The sequence below is a fragment of the Lynx canadensis genome, chromosome F2 (assembly GCF_007474595.2).
Source record: "Lynx canadensis isolate LIC74 chromosome F2, mLynCan4.pri.v2, whole genome shotgun sequence".
In the NCBI taxonomy this organism is placed as follows: Eukaryota; Metazoa; Chordata; class Mammalia; order Carnivora; family Felidae; genus Lynx; species Lynx canadensis.
In genome coordinates, this window is record NC_044320.2 from 60,154,983 (window position 1) to 60,174,307 (window position 19,325).

General features: G+C 37.8%; 1 protein-coding gene and 1 long non-coding RNA gene across 2 annotated transcripts in view; one reads left to right on the forward strand and one right to left on the reverse strand.

Moving 5' to 3' along the window:
• The window catches only part of STAU2 (staufen double-stranded RNA binding protein 2), a 304,556-nt gene that overhangs the window by 92,158 nt on the left and 193,073 nt on the right, over positions 1 to 19,325 (forward strand). The window contains 4 exon segments of the mRNA XM_030304456.2: positions 17,382 to 17,408; positions 17,410 to 17,450; positions 17,453 to 17,538; positions 18,786 to 18,893. Of these exon segments, the coding sequence (XP_030160316.1) occupies positions 17,382 to 17,408; positions 17,410 to 17,450; positions 17,453 to 17,538; positions 18,786 to 18,893 (262 nt within the window).
• Positions 329 to 7,914, reverse strand: LOC115506460. Its single transcript, XR_003966392.1, has 2 exons — positions 7,808 to 7,914; positions 329 to 1,326 (listed from the first exon to the last, which is right to left on the reverse strand). It is a non-coding gene; the product is annotated as an uncharacterized LOC115506460 (long non-coding RNA).

The following is a 19,325-nucleotide window of genomic DNA, read 5'->3' on the forward strand; positions in this document are numbered from 1 at the left end:
TGTAGATTTAGTCTGTGCTCAGTATATCGTGCAGCTGCCTCAAGGTCATTGGTCATGCCAAACGTTGAAAAGTACCTGGAGCCAACTGTAACTAGGTGCATGCACTCTTAGCCCTTCCCCAGTCAGATCCCACATGCATCTGTTTACTTTTTTTTTTTTTTTTAACAAACTAACACAACATGTTTATTTGTGTACGAAGCATTTCCCCAACCTTTTAACATGAAATCACATCTATGTGATTAACATCTACGGCAGTATATCCCCAAAGTAATATGCATACCTGGATTAATTCTAGACATTTATGTAAAACAAATATGAAATTTTATACTTTAATAGTTACGTATTTGTTTAATTGTATAAAGATGACTTAAACATCAAATTTATCTTTTCACAGACATTGCTATATCTGAGACAGAGTTAAAAAGAATTTCATCTTGCCCATCCTTTTATTTTGGACTCCCCCTGCTCCTGCAAACTAAGAGCCTGGTCCTTGCTGGTCCAGTCTTCCCCCTCCTAATCTCACTCTGGCATCGAGAGGGCCTTCGTAATGCAGTGTACCGGTAGTCAGTCTACCTTCATTTGCAGTCTGGCTCCACCTACACCAAGTTGTGTAAACTCTCTGTTCTTCAGTTTCCTCAGCTATAAAAATGGGAATAATAGCAGTATTTACCACTTAGGGCTACTGTGAGAATCCGATGAGTTGCTGTTTGTGCAGTACTGGAATATAGCAAGCTCAGTGTGAGCTGTTATTACTCTCTCAGTTAACAGCCATGAATTGGACTCCTTTTAAGTGCTAGGTATCATGCCACGTACAAGACACGAGGGCTACAGTGAATAAGACTCCCTTTTCCCCGTGCATGAGCAGAAAGCAGTCCCTTCACAGCCTTCCTAGAGCACTGCTCCCAGAATAGTATGTGAGTCATTTACTCTAAACTGTTTGCTTTATTAAAGAAAGTATATGGTCTAATACAACATTCACAGACATTTGCAGCGAGTCCTGCCTTTCTTGGACTCAGGAAGTAAAAGAATACCCTTATTTTGATTTTATTAGAATTACATTTTGATAAAACAAGAGCCAAATGACAACTAAGATTATAAGTTTAGCTCTTCATTTAGTTGACTTCATCGTAAGTTCACCAGCACTGAAGTGTTCAGTTTCTGGACAGAATTTCTTATGCATGTACGGAATGATTTTGCTTCCTGAGAGATCACCGTGGTCATGCTCTTGTCAGTCTCGATCACTCTTCCTGCTTTGGCATTCTCAGGGTCTTGCAGTCTCAGGTTACATTGCAGATTTGTCTTCTTGTCTCAAAGAAGTGTCATCCTCTGCAAATAAGGTTGTAGAGTCTTATTTACAAGGCTTTCTTTTGTTCTCTTGAGTGACTTTTTAAGGAGAATAACAAAAAGAATAATAAAAATTTGCTCAAGATGCATTCTTACTTTACTCCCATGTGGGTCTCAAATTTTCGGATTTCTCTATGTTGCTTCCTCAAATCCTTCTGGAGCCTTATACACACTAGGTTTGAATGACTTTTTGATTTTGCTTGACATCCTTTCTTTAAGAATATATGGAAGGCTTTCTCAAAATCAATAAAGGCAGCAAGAGGTTTTTTACTGTACTGAACTTACTAGTTGTCTACATATCTCATTTTAGAACAAAAATAAAACTATCTCGTGTTCTTACCTTCCCTAAATCCAAGTAAGTTCTTTATGTTGAGTTTCAGTAGTCTAATGTAATGTAATAAAACAATCTTAATATCATCAAGTATTTTTCACCCTTGTTTGCTTGCACACCTTTTCTCTCTCTTTTTCTCATCTCTCCTCTCTCATTGAGATAAAAATAAGCAGCTTCAACTGTTTCACTATTCTCTTTTACCTTTGGGTCAGGTTTAGAATCGTAGGCCGTGATGTTTGGACTGTGTAGTTATCTCAGGTATTATTCGCATCATGGCTTATTGCTTTTCGCAGTTCGAGTTTCCTGGGAGCTTATTATTCATTAATTTCCCAGGCTTTTTCTTGGCCTCAGTTAGCAGAACCTTGACCCACTTGTTTTCTTTATTTCCTTATTATTTGTTGACATTCTCACATTCTCTGGTCAAGATGCACTTCTTCAAAGATAAATGAGTTACTAGACACCTACACTCTGGTTGACTGACAGTTCATAAAATAGTCTACAGAGATAGAACGTAACCTGAAACTGAAATAAATGTCCTTTAAGACATAAAGAGAATTTAAAAAGTTAAAGTTAACATTACTCATTGTTTTACATTTAATTTATCTAAAGGTTTATTTAGTTGGTTTATACTGGTTTTCTTTTTAAAAAATATTTATTTGGGGGGGGCGCAGAGCTCATGTGCACACATGCGCACAGGACAGAGAGGAGAGACAGAATCTCAAGCAAACTCCCCACTGTCAAGGCAGAGCCTAATGTGTGGCTTGAACTCACAAACCAGGAGATCATGACCTGGGCTGAGATCAAGAGTCCGACACTCAACTGACTGAGTCACCCAGGGGCCCCTTACTGGTTTTCTTGATATCTGAACTTATCAAGGTATTTTCTGAACACTGCCTGATCTTTTGCAATGCGTTGGCTTCTTGAATGATTGATGAGCCAAATGTTAGTTTTCCTAGGGAGCATGAAGTGGTCTCTCTGGGGTGATATAAGCACTGACCACAAATGCCACCAAGCATGGCAATTGAAAGGCTAGGGATCGGCTAGCGTTACTGTGGCCCTTTCCTGGACCTCTCCCAAGCAGACAGTAGTGGAGCTAGTCGCATTGCCCCTCGGTTTGAGGAGCTGGTAACAAAGCCCCTAGGTTCTTTACAGGGAATAATAAAAAGCAGGAGAGGCGCTGAAGCATCATGGAAACATTGTGGGATGTTTAAGAAGGATGATGGATTTGTTGCCAAGGAAGAAGGAAGGCAAACAATCAGGATTTCCTACTATGATCTGACACAGTATATAACTTGTCCAGGTTTACACGGCCAGTGAAGGACTGAGCTGTCCCTCCAACCCATGATTATATGTTTTCCAGGCTTATGCTTTTTTTTTGCTGTGCTGTGCTAACTCATGTGAACATCTGCTCTTTGGGAATAATAGGATATCATGACAGACTTATTTAAGAATATTCTTAAGAGCTATTTTGCTCACTGGAAAGAATTTGCAGTGTGAGTAAAATGCATTATCTAATTTATATTGTTAAGAGGAATCATAATCAGAGGTCAGAACTGTTAGCCTGTCATACTAAGTATTACTCAACCTATTTCCATGCATGGTAGTCAGACTGCCTGTCAGTGTCATGTTTTTATCAGTATTGTCTTGTTGCCATGATTTTGCCTCGGGTACAGGTATTTTGCCACAGGCAAAGATAAAGAGGTTTTGATGTTCTTAGCTTAGTGTACGTCCTGGAATAAGATAGTTCACACTGACTTATTGATAAAAAGCATACCTAGATTATCTACAGCAATACAGGAAAAGGAGAGCATAGATAATTGCAATCCAGATAGTATTCCCCAGAGGATTTATGCAGGAAAAAAAATAAATTACTTTAAATTACTTTAAATTACTTAGCATTACCTCAAAGTAATTGTAGTTAAAAAAGTAGAAGAGTTTTCTAAAAGTCCCAGGTACTCTTTTATTTTGGCAAAAGTTACTTTTTATACTGCAAAAGGATCCAGGTAGTTGATCAGGTCCTTTTCCCCATTTCTTTGAAAAGTAGTATTGAGTCAGACAATGGTATTGGCTCCAAATGATCTGTATAATTCCAATTAATTGTCTGGTATGGATTATAATAAAATGTCAAGTGTATTACCAATAGCAGAAGGTATTTTTAAAATCCTTAAAAGATGATTATCAATAATTTGAGACTACTTGTATCACTTGAATCTGACAGCATATTTCCATGTGGCAATTCTAGCTAATAAATTATGTTTGCACTCTCAGCTTCTATGGAAGTCACCCAAAATTCTGCATTTTAAAAAAATGATTGTGCGAATATGAAACAAATGATTACCCATTTGTTTAATCCATATGTTTAATTTTAATTGCAGGTGAGAGGATAAAATGTAGTTTATAAGTAATTAAGTGTATCTATTCCTTGGCACTTAGATGTTTAATTATGAATTTTATGATGTGTTGGAGCCAACATTTTCTTACAGAAATACAACTCAAGATTTAATATTGGGCAACAGTGGGAAAATGGGATTTAGTATGAAAATATTTGCTTTATGTAAACCTTTTTATGAATGTAGCTAATGCATAAGTGAAGTCAAGCTGTAAAAACAATTAGCTGGGAAAATGCCAAGTTAAGTTTTTTATATTCCAATGAATATCTGTTAACTACACATTATTTATGCAAATGTACGACTAGATTTACTTAGATTCAGGTAAAAAAGACTAAGTACTAGAAGTATGCGATAAGTATAATTACCATTTACATCTCCAAACAAAGCACATTAATCTTTCTGCAGCACCGCTGATGTAATGTCTCCTTACTTTTGGGAGTATTTGAAGTGGGCAAGCATCCAAAGTTGATAGTGAATTCTGATCAGCAAAGGCACTGGAATAGATGTCTGGGCTGGACATTGTAACAAAGCGAGCCATTTCTAAAGCTCTTGGAAGATTCTACACAATCATCCATTGGAATCTCTTATTCTAGACATTACCAAAAAACCAATTTATTCAAAAAGGGTGTGAAACTTCTCCTAAAAATATAATCTGATATATTTGTGGGTTTTTGTTTTTTTTTTCATTTAAACTTCTTAAAAGCATGTTCTTTGGGGCTTAAGTTAATGAGGAAACAGAGGATTTAAAATATTTTCTGGAACCATTTTGTTGTTGAAAGGACTTGACAGATTCTTTGCACTAGTTTTCAAAGAACATTCTCAGACAACCCGTAACCAAAGATGATCTATTGATAGAATTAGATAATGAGAATCTTCTTACAATTCAAAGAAAAAATAAGCCATATTTTCTGTAATTTTCTCCAAAAAGTTTTTTTTTAAATCATTTGATCCCCTACACCCATAATTTCCTTAAATTTAGGACTCTGCCACTAGACTACTAGCACGTAGTATTTAGTGAAGACATATTAAAAACTTGAAATTTCTTTAAAACATTTTACTAATGTTTTTGTAGTTCACAGAGCACTTCATATGCACACACACATATATATCTAACTGAAAATACACAGACATACTAGGATATTTCATGAGAAACACAATAAATTTCCTTCTGGTTTGCCACTTGAATAAGGTTGAGAAAGTTGATACAGACAAGATCTTTCATATCACTGATGAATCTTAGAGAAACTCAGTCCTCTTTCCCAAAGTGCTTATAGATAGTTTTTGGAGCTTAAATCCAATTGCTCTAAAAATCTAAAGATATCTTCCTCTATCCACACCATCTCTCAGTGTTTATTTACTCCAAGTTTATAAAAATACTCGATAAACATTTTTCATTATATTTAAAAATGTTAAGTAATTTTTATTACATTCAAGATAAAAAACTTCTAGTAGATTAAAGTAACCTGTAGAATACACAGACTCTTAACTAAAGCATAATACCTAAAACAGCATATCCCAAGGTGTGTTTCATAGTATACACATGATAACTCACGTTACCAGAAATATTTAGGAAACACTGTATAGTATATTTCTGTCTTGAAGCATTGCAGTAAAAGCAACATAAAGCCTTCATTAATCTTGTATCTATATTAATAGATACCATGAAAATTAATCATGTCTGCAACACAAGAAGTTAGAAAAGGAATAACAAAGTAAGTCTGAAGGAGGAACATGAATGCATCAGTAGATTAATTAGAAAAACAGAAGACTAATAGAAGAAAACATACAGAATCCAAGATCTTGTTCTTAGGAAGAACCAGTATGTAATCTAATCAATGTGAGCAAGTGTGAACGCAGAGCACAAATATGCAGAATGTAGTTGGACGGTAAGGGAAGCCTGACGCCTAGGAAATGACGGTTCTCATAAAGGACTGTTTTGTTCAACTCAAGGAAGACTATTTCAGAATGAGGATAAACTGGGTGATTTTGTAGGAAAATATAAACTGCCAAAAAAGATCCATTGCTATAGAAGTGAAAGGACAAGTAGTCAAATAGCCAATTACCATTACCTCCCCCTACCACCCTGAAGAAAAGCACTTGGCCTAGATGGTATCACAGAGAAATTTTACTGAACCTTTGAAAAATAGGAAACACATTATTTTGGGCAATCAAAACTAGCCTGTCTAGCTCAACAGTGCCAGCTAAGACAAAACAAAACACAACAAGAAAGGCTAGAACTTCAGACCAATATTCTTTATAAAATAGCAGTGGAAAAATCCTAATTGAAATATTGGCAAATAGAATTTGGCAATTTATTGAAAGAATAACCACTGCAACCACGTGGGAATTATTCCAGGAATGCAAAATTATTTCACTATTAGAAATATGGTAATAAAATTCACTTTATTAAGAGATGAAAAGTAAAAATTGCTAACTACACAGAGGCTGAAAAGGTATCTGAAAATTCATTCTTGACTTTGAAAACAATGTTATGAATATTGAATACTTCTTCAACATGATAAACTATATACTCTGTTGATGCACACACACATACATGTACACATACACACACTCCCCTCCTATCCCAACCAAACCCAGTAGCCAGCCTTATGCTTAATAAGGGCATATTAGCCACATTTCCAGTAAAGTGAGAAGCAAGAGAAAAGCATCCATTATCAACTGCTATTTAGTATTCTTTAAGGGGTGTGGCTCAATGCAGGGGAAAAAAAGAATAAAATTTGGAAAGAAATAGGAAAAATTACTTTTCTTGGCAGAAAAAATATAATTGTTTGTTTGTAAAATTGCAAGAGAATCAACTAAACACCTACTAGAAGCATCAAGAGAATTCAGTAAGGGAGATGAGTGGCCAAGTTAGTATCCAGGAATCAAAGCCTTCATATTCACAAATGGGAAGGGGAGACGACCCACGGATCTTTAGCATGCGTGAAATCACTGAGGCTATTTGGTAATAATGTAGACTCCACCAAAGAGTCTGATTCAGTCAGCCTTGAATCTGGAGGTTAACAGTGTTCTAGACCCCACCAGGAGGACTCTGATGGTCTTTTGTTTGTTTGTTTTTTGTTTTTTTAATATGAAATTTATTGTCAAATTGGTTTCCATACAACACCCAGTGCTCATCCCAAAAGATGCCTTTCTCAATACGCATCACCCACCCTCCCCTCCCTCGCACCCCCCATCAACCCTCAGTTTGTTCTCAGTTTTTAAGAGTCTCTTATGCTTTGGCTCTCTCCCTCTCTAACCTCTTTTTTTTTTCTTCCCTTTCCCCCATGGACTTCTGTTAAGTTTCTCTGATGGTCTTTGTGGGGGACCCACACTTTGAGAAATGCTACCCTGAGGAACCCACACCCATTCCTGTGCCATCACTCCTACCTTACTGTTAGCTTCCACATCGCTGTGTGTGGTACCAGTTATTTACCTGTCTCAGATGGTATGCTGCGGTACCCAGAGGAATACAGTGGCAGCATACAGTGGAAGGAGAGCCCCCTCCCCTCCAGGTTGCTCCTCCAAGGATCCTTCTGTACAGTTACAAAGTGGAAGCACTTTCAGAATTTCAAAACCGCTCTGCTTGTCAGCCACTCACGGGAGGCACTCCTTGCTGCTTCTGCTACAAGCCATCTATCCAGTGGGATGGCAGGAATTGGGGTGGGGGCACGGCCCACTGTTACCTGTGCTTCCCGAAGACGTGAGCAGAGCCTCCAGGGGGGTTGCAGCCACTACTAACCTGCAGATTTCGTGGGGCTGTGTTTCCCTGGAGTTTCTCACTCATTCCCACCAGTCGCTTGTTACTTAATTCTCATGTTCTCTAGTACCTCCCAGCTTGAACACTGCTTATCAAAACCAACTGGTTAAGTTCATTTCCTCTGACTCTGTACTTGTACCCAGGAAGCTACAGAAAAACAACTGTGCTGACTGGTCCCATCTTGAAATAGGGACCACAGTCCTTCAGTGGACTTTTAGCAGTGCCTGCAATCCTACTGTATTCTCCTAGGTGGTTCAGCCTCCTGTTTTCAGAGAGGAGTTACCCAGACTATGCAGTGGCCTGCCAACTGCCTCTCTTTGGACAAACAGCAGCTAGAGACTTAATTCAATAAGTCAGACCATGTCACTCCCTGCTTAAAACCCTCTCTGATGGCTTCAATCACATGTGGAATAGAATTCTGACTTACCTGCCTGACTACTTTTCAGACCTAGTTTCCTACCACTCGCCCCTTGACTCATTGCTATCCAGGTACGAGAACACTTCCTGTTTTTTTTTTTAATTTTTTTTTTTTCCAACGTTTATTTATTTTTGGGACAGAGAGAGACAGAGCATGAACGGGGGAGGGGCAGAGAGAGAGGGAGACACAGAATCAGAAACAGGCTCCAGGCTCCGAGCCATCAGCCCAGAGCCTGACGCGGGGCTCGAACTCACGGACCGCGAGATCGTGACCTGGCTGAAGTCGGACGCTTAACCGACTGCGCCACCCAGGCGCCCCGAACACTTACTGTTTTTAAAAAATGGCTGTATGTTACCTCCGCAGGGCCTTGGCACTTGCTATCTCATTTGCTTGGAACATTTTTTTTCCTCCAGGCATTCATATGCCTGGAATTCTCCCTCCATTCACCTCTTTATTCAAATGTCACTTCCTAAAGGCTCTCTTACTACTCTGTTCTCTTACTTTACTTTTCTTCTAACCCATCTTATCAGTTGCTACTGTTTTATTTGTTGATTGTCTCCTGAGGGCAGTCTTCCATCCCTAGGGATTAAAACAGTCCCTGGCATGAATTAGGCCCTCAATAAATATTTGTTAAATTAATTTAATTCACATAGCCCCTGGCAGTCAAGCAAGGGCAGGAAGAAGACCAGGTCATTAATTTCTAAGAGTGCAAAAGGGAGGGATGCTGCTTGTGCATCCCCAATTGGATAGGCTCATTTCTGGGAGTCTGCCAGGACTGTAAATAGGAGTAGGTGAAATCACCTAGGAAGACTCTTCTTGAGAAGATTGGATGCAAGGGAGAGTCAAGATTTTTTAAAAAACTTTTTTTATTGAGGTAAAATGCACAATAATGTAAACATCATTTGTACTATTTTCAATTATACAATTCTGTATGCTATGAATTAGTACATTCACATTGTTGTACAACCACCACCACTAATTCCAGGACATTTCATCACCCTTAAAAGAAAACTCACGCCCATTAACAGTTACTCCCCCTTTTCTCTCTTCGCAGCCCCCGCAACCACTAATCTGCTTTGGTCTCTGGATCTGCCTATTCTGGACATTTCATCTAAATGGAATTATGCAATATGTAGCCTTTTGTGTCTAGCTTTCATTTAGCATGTTTTTAAAGTCCGTCTACATTATATCCGTGTATCAGCACTTATTCCTTTGTATGGCTCTATAGTACTCCATTGTATGGATATACTGCATTTAGTTAATTGACCTATTGATTTATGGACTTTTGGTTTATTTCCACCTTTTGGCTATTATGGATAATGCTGTGAACATTTGTGTATACATTTTTGTTTTTGTTTTCAAAGAGGGCACAAGTGAGCGAGGGGCAGAGAGAGGGAGAGAGGAGTGGGGTTCACCCAAAGCGGGGCTCATGCTCACTCGAAGTGGGGCTCTTGCTCACCCAAAGTGGAGCTTGAGCTCACCCAGTGTGGGGCTCACACTTAGGAACTGCCAGATCATGACCTGAGCTGAAGTCAGATGCTTAACCAACTCAGCTACCCAGGCGTTCCTGTTTCAATGCAGTTTTAAATTTCAGTTTTTTTAAAAAAAAATTTTAATGTTGACTTATTTTGAAGAGACAGAAACAGAGCATGAGTCGGGGAGGGGCAGAGGTCTCGAGAGGGAGACACAGAACCCGAAGCAGGCTCCAGACTCTGAGCTGTCAGCACAGAGCCCGATGTGGGGCTCGAACTAACGGACCACAAGATCATGACCCGAGCTGAAGTCGGATGCTTAACCGACTCAGCCACCCAGGCGCCCCTAAATTTCAGTTTATATATATCTAGGAATGAAATTGCTTGGTCAAATGGCAATTCTGTTTAAATTTTTAAGGAACTGCCAAACTTTTCCACAGTGGCTGCCCGACTATAGCCATTCTAGTGGGTGTGAAGTACTATGTCATTGTGGTTTTGGTTTGCATTTCCCTGATGGAACATCAGCTTTTAAGCATGAGCTTCAAAAACGTTAAGAGAAGAGACAAAGAATGAGAGAGAGTAGTAAGACTGCAGCCAGCATGGTTTCCTGGACTTACTGTGCTCCCCCAAATTCTCTTTGGTAACCAATGTGACCATTGGTCTCTGAGGTCTAATTTGACTTAAATTGCCTTAAGTGCCAAGTCTGGCAGGACTTCTCCATAGTTTATAGTTAGTACCTCTGCAGTGTATGGTGTTCATTTTATCTAGTTCATTCAGAGACAGCATCGTGTAGAGGCTAAGATCATGGGCTCTGGTGTGAGATTACTTGGGCCTGGGGGGGTGGCCTTGGGCAAATGAAATATCTCTTCCTCATTTCCTTATGTGTAAAATGAAGTTGGGGTTGTTATGGTGACTGAGATTAGTATGTATAGTGCTTGGAAGAGTGCCTGACACGTATTGACTGCTTTGTGTATTTTTGTTGTAATCATGATAATGGTGGTGATGATTTATCTCTCTATTCATGTAGGGAAGGGGAAGAATAGGTTTATGCTGGATCCAAGTGTAGGATTTAGAGTGGTGATTGTGTATTTACAAAATGGGGCTCTTTGATAACATGCTATGCTTTCCATGGTCTTATTGTGGTACTAGCATCAGTAACACAGTACACATTATTTACTCTTGTGGATTATATTCTGTGTTCCGCAAGTTACTCTGCTAATTTATCAAATTTACATTTGGAACACAGATTTACCTTTATTTGGATTGGGACTAGACTTATTTCAGTTAAACATTTTTTTTTTTTGTTTTTTGGTTTATACTCTAGTACAGCCGTATTATTAAAAAAAAATTGAAATTACGAAAGAGAACATCATTTGTAATTCCATCACTTCAAGGCATCCTGTCCCAGTTTTTAGTACATATCTTTCTGTATTTTCCCCTAGGCATTTTAGACATCATTATAATAATTCTACAAATAGAATAGACTATCCTTTAAAGCTTATTTTCAGCTGCCCTGTGAATCTTTTTTAATAGGTCCTAATTTTTGAAATTCCTCAAGACTTAACATTTAGATCCCATAAGAGATATATTTTCAAAATTTATAGATGTGAATAGAGAAAGAACCCTCTCCTATCTAGACATTTTATATACATACAAGCTTGAAAGTGGGCCAAGGACTATTTTATGGCTTTATGATAAAACCTATTATTTTTCTATAGCAAGTAAAAGAATGCTTAGCAGTGCCAAAATGCATACAAAGAGTCAAAATAATCAACATGTCATTTGAATTCTAAGTTTTGGCTGTTAGAGGTCTTTAAACATAGATTCTGCACATATTTTCCAGATAAGTAAACTGAGATAGAAAGATTAAGTGACATTTCTGCTTTCAGTCAATGTTAGAAATAAACACAGAAATCAAAAGCCTCTCCTTATTAGATGAGAAGATAACATGTTCATGTATTTCAGGACATAAACCTGTAGAGGAGATATGAACACTTAAGCTGGGTTGAGATTTATGAATAATGCTATCAAATAAAATGAGGCAATTATTTCTCAATTTTTAAAAGTTCTCATGTTATTTGGAATATGTCTTTCTCACCTTGTAAAAAATGATACTTAGGAGAGTAGACATGTTAGAAAAAAAAGCAGTCACTGAATGGTAGGGGAGGACACATGGATTTTAGTTGTTTAGACTCATACAAGAGGAGTCTACAAAGAGAGCATTAATGAAGTAACTTTAGGCAGGAAGGCAAGGATATATGATATGGAAACTTCTTATGACTGACAGTCAAATAGAAGTATACAAATAAAATTATGTATATTCTTATAAGAATACTTACATAAGAATGTAAAATCTTCCCTTAACTCAAAAATCAAAACCAAAACTCTATAAGGAATGTCAGACAGTGTTAATTCAAAGGAACCAAATATACATCCTGTCTTTACTGCTGTATTGACTTGTGATGTCTTGAAGATAGGCCAAATCTAAAGACTTTTTTGGGATTTAAAGAAAGGGGAGCATTTTATTTTATTTTATTTTATTTTATTTTATTTTATTTATTTTTGCTTTTATTTTATTTTATTTGAAATTTTATTTGTTTAGTTTTTATAAGACTTCCAGCAGACAGAGGGCAAAGAGGCATGGGGGAAAAGGCCTTACAAGCAGCCTTTATAAAACTTAGACCATTAGGACTGTAACACTCGATGCTCATTATTCTGACTTTTCAGTTTGATGGTTACTTGATTGTGTCTCTTTTTTGATCCTGCTTGGCTTGACATACCATAAAAACCTAGGATTTCATTATGGAGCTCTGTTTGTTTCAGTGGCTATTTAGTAAATTGCTTCTGAAGTCTACTAGTGGACCTTAGGTTTAGACGGAACTTACATTAGGTTCTTTAGCTTACCAAGGACATAACAAATTTTGTAAACAAATGAGAACACAAAAATAGAAGAGGATAAAGCAGATTTTTGGGAGATGACTTAAGAGTTTCCGGAGTCTTGAGCTCTGAAGTTAGATAGACTTCAGTTTGATTGCTCACAACCATGTTGGGGATATTTGTTAGCTCTCATGGTGATCATGGGGGCATCTGTCTCACCTGGCCGCTGTGAGGTTAAGTGAGAGACATATATAGGAAACCTAACCATGATGCTACAGGAATGTGTGTGGTCGTTTGCTTGCGTGGAGTTTGGAGTAATCAAATCACGTATGCTGTATTGTGAGCTGTGGTGATATCATGGAGCAGTGGTTCTCAGACTCTTAGTATGAAAGATTTACCAGGGAATCTTGTTAAAGTGAAGCTTCTTGTTCCATCCCCAGAGACTGATTCAGCAGATCAGGATTGGAGCACAGGAATGGACATTTTTAATAGGCACTGAGGGTAATTCTGATGAGTGGGATCACACTTCGCAAAGTATTTGGGAGGCTGTGGGTAGAAGCCATTTGACCCTGAAATTTTAATAGCCTGGATGAGTGAGTTTTCATGGCTCGTTTTTTAATAACAGTCACTATGCAAATATAAACATTGCAAATCACTATGCAAATATAAATATTTAGAATAAAAATTCTAATTGAGAAAAATCATTTAAGAATAGCAATGTAAGATTTCATAAATATCTACTAATTTTTAGAAATGTGTACATCACTTGTTAAAAGCACTTTACCTAGGATGAGCTTAATGTTTGAAATAAATAGAAAAAGAAATTATACTTAGGACATATCAAGCTTCAAAGTTAATAAACTCTGAATGTTCCTTTAGTAAAGGAAACAGGTATTTAGAGACCTGGGCCTAACATACAAGGAGACTTTCTGCATCATTTCTACCATAATTCAGTCTGGGTGCCATTATTGAGGGCATTCTGGTTAATTTTAATTGTCACCATGATATGGGGAGATGTGATATATAAGGTAATCAAACCATGTGGGGTAGAATATTAAGAATCATTGTTAAGTAAGAGGATGGAATGAAACTAGAACAAAACAAGTCAGGCATTTACTCTTGGTATTTCCTGTTGTTAGTGCTAGAATAGTTTACTGTTTATGTTAAAATACAGCAAACCTGATTTCTCCTCTGATAGTTACACAATATAATATACATATACATATGTATCCACATGCATACACATATACATATATAGAGCCATATTTGATGGCCACAAAGGAAGAGGCCCCAAGGGCTCTTTAGTGTGCAATTAATATTTTGGTCAGAAAATCAGCAGATTGTTTCAGTATGGTTATGTGTTATGACATCATATTCCAGTAAAGTCATAATGAACAGAAATTTTGTTTGTCTCTGTGGCAAACCGAAATGAGTTTTGTAATTGTCAGCAGGCCTTAGTGATTATAGTGGCGCCCACTCCCTCTACTGTAGTTAAAGGTCTGTTAGCATTCCAGTTGTGGACCTCTGTTTTCAGAAGTGTATAATTAATTGTAAACATTTGCTCTATGGTGAAAGCTTGCCATGTAAGATCTCAGTACAGGAGTCAATTTCTGATTTCAGGTTGTCTGTTTTAAAGTTTTATAGTGGAACCAGTTAAAAATATCCATGAAATACTGTGTAGGTGGAAAACTGAATTTTGTGGTGTACACAATGAAGATAACCTGCATTTATTTTGTTAGTCTTTTAAGATCTATGCAGTAAGGGTATCTAAAACAATAGGAAAATGCACTTCAGGAATGCAGTGAGAGATTGTGTACCCCAGTATACTAGTTCTTGTAATCGAAGAGCAAAACAGATTGTGGTTTTTGATGCTTCGTCTTAGCATATTAAAAGTATTTTACTGTAAGTGATCTTTTTCTTCCTTTAACTTTTTTTTATATTTGCCTGTTTAAAATGAGAACCTATGACATAATGAAAACACATTTAAAATACTTTATCTTAAAACAAAATAATAGAAAACTGTGGCCAAGAAAATTGACTTTAAGAATTTAAAATAGCGACCATTTCTTTTTTTCCTACTCTGGATTTCTCCACTGCAGTTGACAATATTGATTTCCCTGACATTGTGTCGTAATTTCTTTCCTAACTCTGACCCTCTTTTCGTCTCCTTCACTGCCGTCTATTGTTTCCCCTGCCTTTTGATCACGGGCCTCAATCAGATCCCAGCCTTAGGCTCTCTTTTTCGGTTCCTTTACACTTACCCTTTCCAGGTGCTGACCCACTCACATGGTTTCAGTTATTGTCTCCCAGAACTGCATCTTCAGGGCTGATGTCCCTTTCTGGTCCTTTACCTTCTGTAAGCCTTCGCTAATTAGTGCCATCTGCCTGCCAAATTCTTCTATGACAGGCTCTGTGCAGTTTATCTCAGGCTGAATATAGAACCCCGCTCTTCAGATGTCCAGTAATCATCCCAAACGTAGTAGGACTTCAGTTGGACTTCTCTTTGCTTTGAAACAGACATTTTTCAGCACCGGACTGATTTTAACTTAATTTTTTGACATCATGTTGTAAATCCACCACTCCCATCAAAATCAATCCTTTTACTTTTACTGAATTGCCCAATTCAGTGGTATTAGTTCTCAGTCATCATTTCACTTGGTCTATGAGTATAATTTGCCACAATTGCCCCCTCCCTCCTCCTAGATCTACTTTTTCCCATTTAACTTTCAGGAAGGACCCTGTGCTTGCCTGTTCTTCTTCCTGTCACTCCTTCCCACAGAGTTCTCACTGTCCTGTGGCTTTAAATTCCATCCATATATTGATGACTTTCAAATTTTCTCTTCACCTTGGACCTCTTTCCTAGAGTCCAGACTTAGAGTCCAGACATGACTGTTCATTTGACATCTCCACTTAAGATGTCTAAGCAGGCTGAGTGATTTAATATCCCCCAGCCAGAGCGGCTGATACCCACCCCCAACAAACCTGTTCCTTCTCTAGTCTTCGCTGACTCAGTGTACAGGTACTCTGTCTTCCACTTGTTCAGCTCAGAAGCCCTGGGGTCATCCTTGACTCCTCTTTCATATTCCATAACTAATCCTTTGGTAAACCCGGCCAGCTCTGCTTTTGAAATTTGTTCAGAATTGAACTGTTTCTCATTACTTGGACTGCTGCTACCCTAGTAGGTCCCTGTTGCTGTTCCCTTGTGTTACTGCAGTAGTCTCCTGATAGATCTCCTTGCTTCCATCATCATCCCCTACTGTTCTCAGCATAATCGTTAGGTGATCCCTCCAAAATGCAAGTCACGTATGTTACTTCTCTTCCAAACCTTCTAGTGGCTGGCCATTTCACTCAGGGTAAAAGTTGGATCTTTACAATAACTTTTATGTAAGGCACTAAGGAATCTGGCTACCTCTTTTCCTTTCTTAGCTTTCCTTTTCTCACTTCTTCAACTGTAGCCAGATAAGCGTCTTCTGAATTAATTGAACATACTTGGCACACTGCTGCCCCAGGACCTTTGCACTTGCTGTTTTCTCTGCCTCAGATGCACTGTTCCAGATATCTGGGTGTTGCCTCCCTCAGTTGTTTTAGGTCTTTACACAATTGTCATATTCTCAATGAGACCCTCCTTGGCCACCCTGTCTAAAACCTACCTCCCAAACACTTCTGAACCTTTCCTTCTTTTTCTGTTTAACTTAGATCTCTAACATACTAGATACTCTGCATATTACTTTAGTTACTATCTGTCTTACCCAGTACAATGTGTTTTTGTTCATTGTCATACTCCCCTGTCATATAGATGTCCTCCACAAATAATTGTTGAATTAGTGTATTTTATTGCATATCCTCTTAATTTTTTCCTTCTTAATTTCTTCTAGGTTGTTCTTTCCTCACTCAGCCCTTTTATCACCTCATGTCTTCATCACTGGTGCTGTCTAGTTGTGACTCCTTACTTCAGTTTTGTTAAACGCGAACCTGCTAAAATTTCTCTCTTTAAATACGTTTTATTATTATACTGCTTATCTGCTTAAGAATTAGCTTACCTCCCCATTCTTTCTTATGTTCGATCTGATCTTACTACTTGGCCAAGTACTCACTCCTTTGGAATGGAGCTGTAGCTCTATCTCTCTGCCCCTCCCATGTCTAGTCATAACTCTTCCGCTGAAGGCACAGAAATCTGCGTCCTGTCCCCTGAATGGGCTTGCTTGTCTCCTGCCTCTGTTGTGAGTCTCCTCCTTCAGCACAGACCATTTGGCTTGTTTCTGTCAAAATCTGACTGAAAACTGGGGTGCCTGAGTGGCTCAGTTGGTTTAGGCATCCAACTTCAGCTCAGGTCATGATCTCATGGTCCATGAGTTCAAGCCCCGTGTCGGGCTCTGTGCTGACAGCTCAGGGCCTGGAGCCTGTTTTGGATTCTGTGTCTCCCTCTTTCTGTCCCTCCCCTGCTTGTGCTCTGTCTCTCTCTCTCCCTAAAAAATAAATAAACATTAAAAAAAAAATCTGACTGAAAACTTCTTACTAGAAGTCTTCTGTGATATAATTGAATAAATTTTACTATATTAATTTATGTTTCACATTGTTTTCTCTAATATATTTTCATGGAGATACCTATAGATATATGACTCATTTTATCTTTTATAAATACATTTGTGAGGTTAAAACTTTACTGGGGTTAATAAGAGGGTATATAGTACATTATATGGTTGGTATCAATTTCAAGAAAACAAATCTATTGATGATTATAGAATGATTTTATTGAACAAACATTAATATTTTTATTTTCTTATTTTAGGTATCATTGCCCAATGCCAAGATCTTTTATGTCAGCTGACTGTAGGAAACAATGAATTTTTTGGGGAAGGAAGACTCGACAAGCTGCTAGACACAATGCTGCAATGAAAGCCCTTCAAGCACTGCAGAATGAGCCTATTCCAGAAAAATCACCTCAGGTATGTTACTGCTACATGTGACAGTCTCTTCCTTATCGTTCCCCCCGGTGGATTATTAACAAGACAAACAAATGCATTTTATAATAAAAGAAATCATCTCCTCTGAGAGGAAGAATATTAGAATGGTGGCCTGCTATGATCTGCCTCTCAGATTACGTGCCTCCTTGCACTAAGCTCATGTGTCCTGCTAGGATGACCTTACCTTGGAGAACTTGGTTCACCCACAGAGTTCAGTTCTGAGGCAACACAGGATTTAAGGATATGAACAAGGATGGGAATAGCATTCATTACCTTAGATTTAATGCTATGTTTACTGAGTATAGAGTACACTGTGTTAATCTAGAGTCAAGGAATTTAAAGTGGAAGAGATTTGTGTGGATTTTTTCAGTCCCACTTTATTTTACAGACCGGGATATTGAGGCTGATCCTGAGTAATTTCACCCATTCCATGGCTTTGGCGACTCTCTCTGTTGATTTCAAAATAGTATCTCCAGCCCAGACATGTCTTATAAGATACCTTGTTATTGAGCTGTCCACTTAGTTATTGCAAACTGTACTGTTCAACCCTGCAGATGCCCTGCTATCAAACCTCTTGTCCTTCCCTTTTGAGATTCATCTTAGTTAATGGCCGACGTAGGTGTTTTTCTCCTTGTACACTTTCATTATGACTCTAACCTCTGTGCTTATCTGTTTTTACACACGTCGTAAGTTTCTCAATAGCAGGGATACTGTTTCTTGATCTTTTTATTCTCTGAGACTTACCCTGTGTCAGCATATATGAAGCCCTCCAGAAGTATGTGTTAAAGAAGTGAATGAATAAATTGGTGCCAGAACCAAAGAGCTCCAAAATCCTGGTTTACATCCTGTACTCCTTCTACAATTCAGTGTTACAGAAAATTAAATAGCATTAGAAATATTGGGGATATTTCTAATGGGTGGGGGATACAGATCTCTAAAGAAAAGTGAGTCTGGGGACATAGTATAAACTCAAATTTGTATATGGTGAGTAAAATTTTTCCACACTCAACATTTATTCTTTCCACTTGGGGGGGGGGAACCCTAAAATTAAATTACAAAAAGCCTGACAACAAAGCCTACAACTACTCTTGGTACATAGGAATCCACAAAATACAGTCTCTAGTTTCTTTTTCTTATTGTATTTCAGATAGGCCCTCTTTATTGTAGAATATATGTAACAGTTTGCTACAAAGCGGGTTTTCATTGTCATCCTGTATTTTGTGATTTAGAACGGTGAATCCGGAAAAGAAATGGATGATGACAAAGATGCAAACAATCTGAGATCAGCTTAGTGTTTGAAAGTTGCTCTGAAGCGAAATATGCCCGTCAGTTTTGAGGTAAGTGCTCAGTAGAGATATTTCGTGTCTCTCCCCCTGCTCCTCACTTTTTAAAATAAACGAACAAATAAATTAGCTGGCCATACTAATCTCCTGAAAGAGTTCAGGTGCTTTCTTATGCTCTCACTGTCTATCATGAAAGCATATAGGCCCTGGAGAAAGTAGAATATACTTTCTATACTTACTATATGCTTACTATAATATACTTACTAGAAATCATGGATTCCTGCAGATCTCTTTGGCTTTGCTGTATTAAACTTTTGTATGTATATATATAAATATATTTATATTTTTGTTTATATATATAATATATATAACATTGTAGATTTGTAGTATGCTACAAATATGTTTAGTGTTTTTGGTAGGATCAAATGAAAGGATTCAAGTTAATATTTTGTGACACGTATATATGGATATCTAAATTCTCTAAAT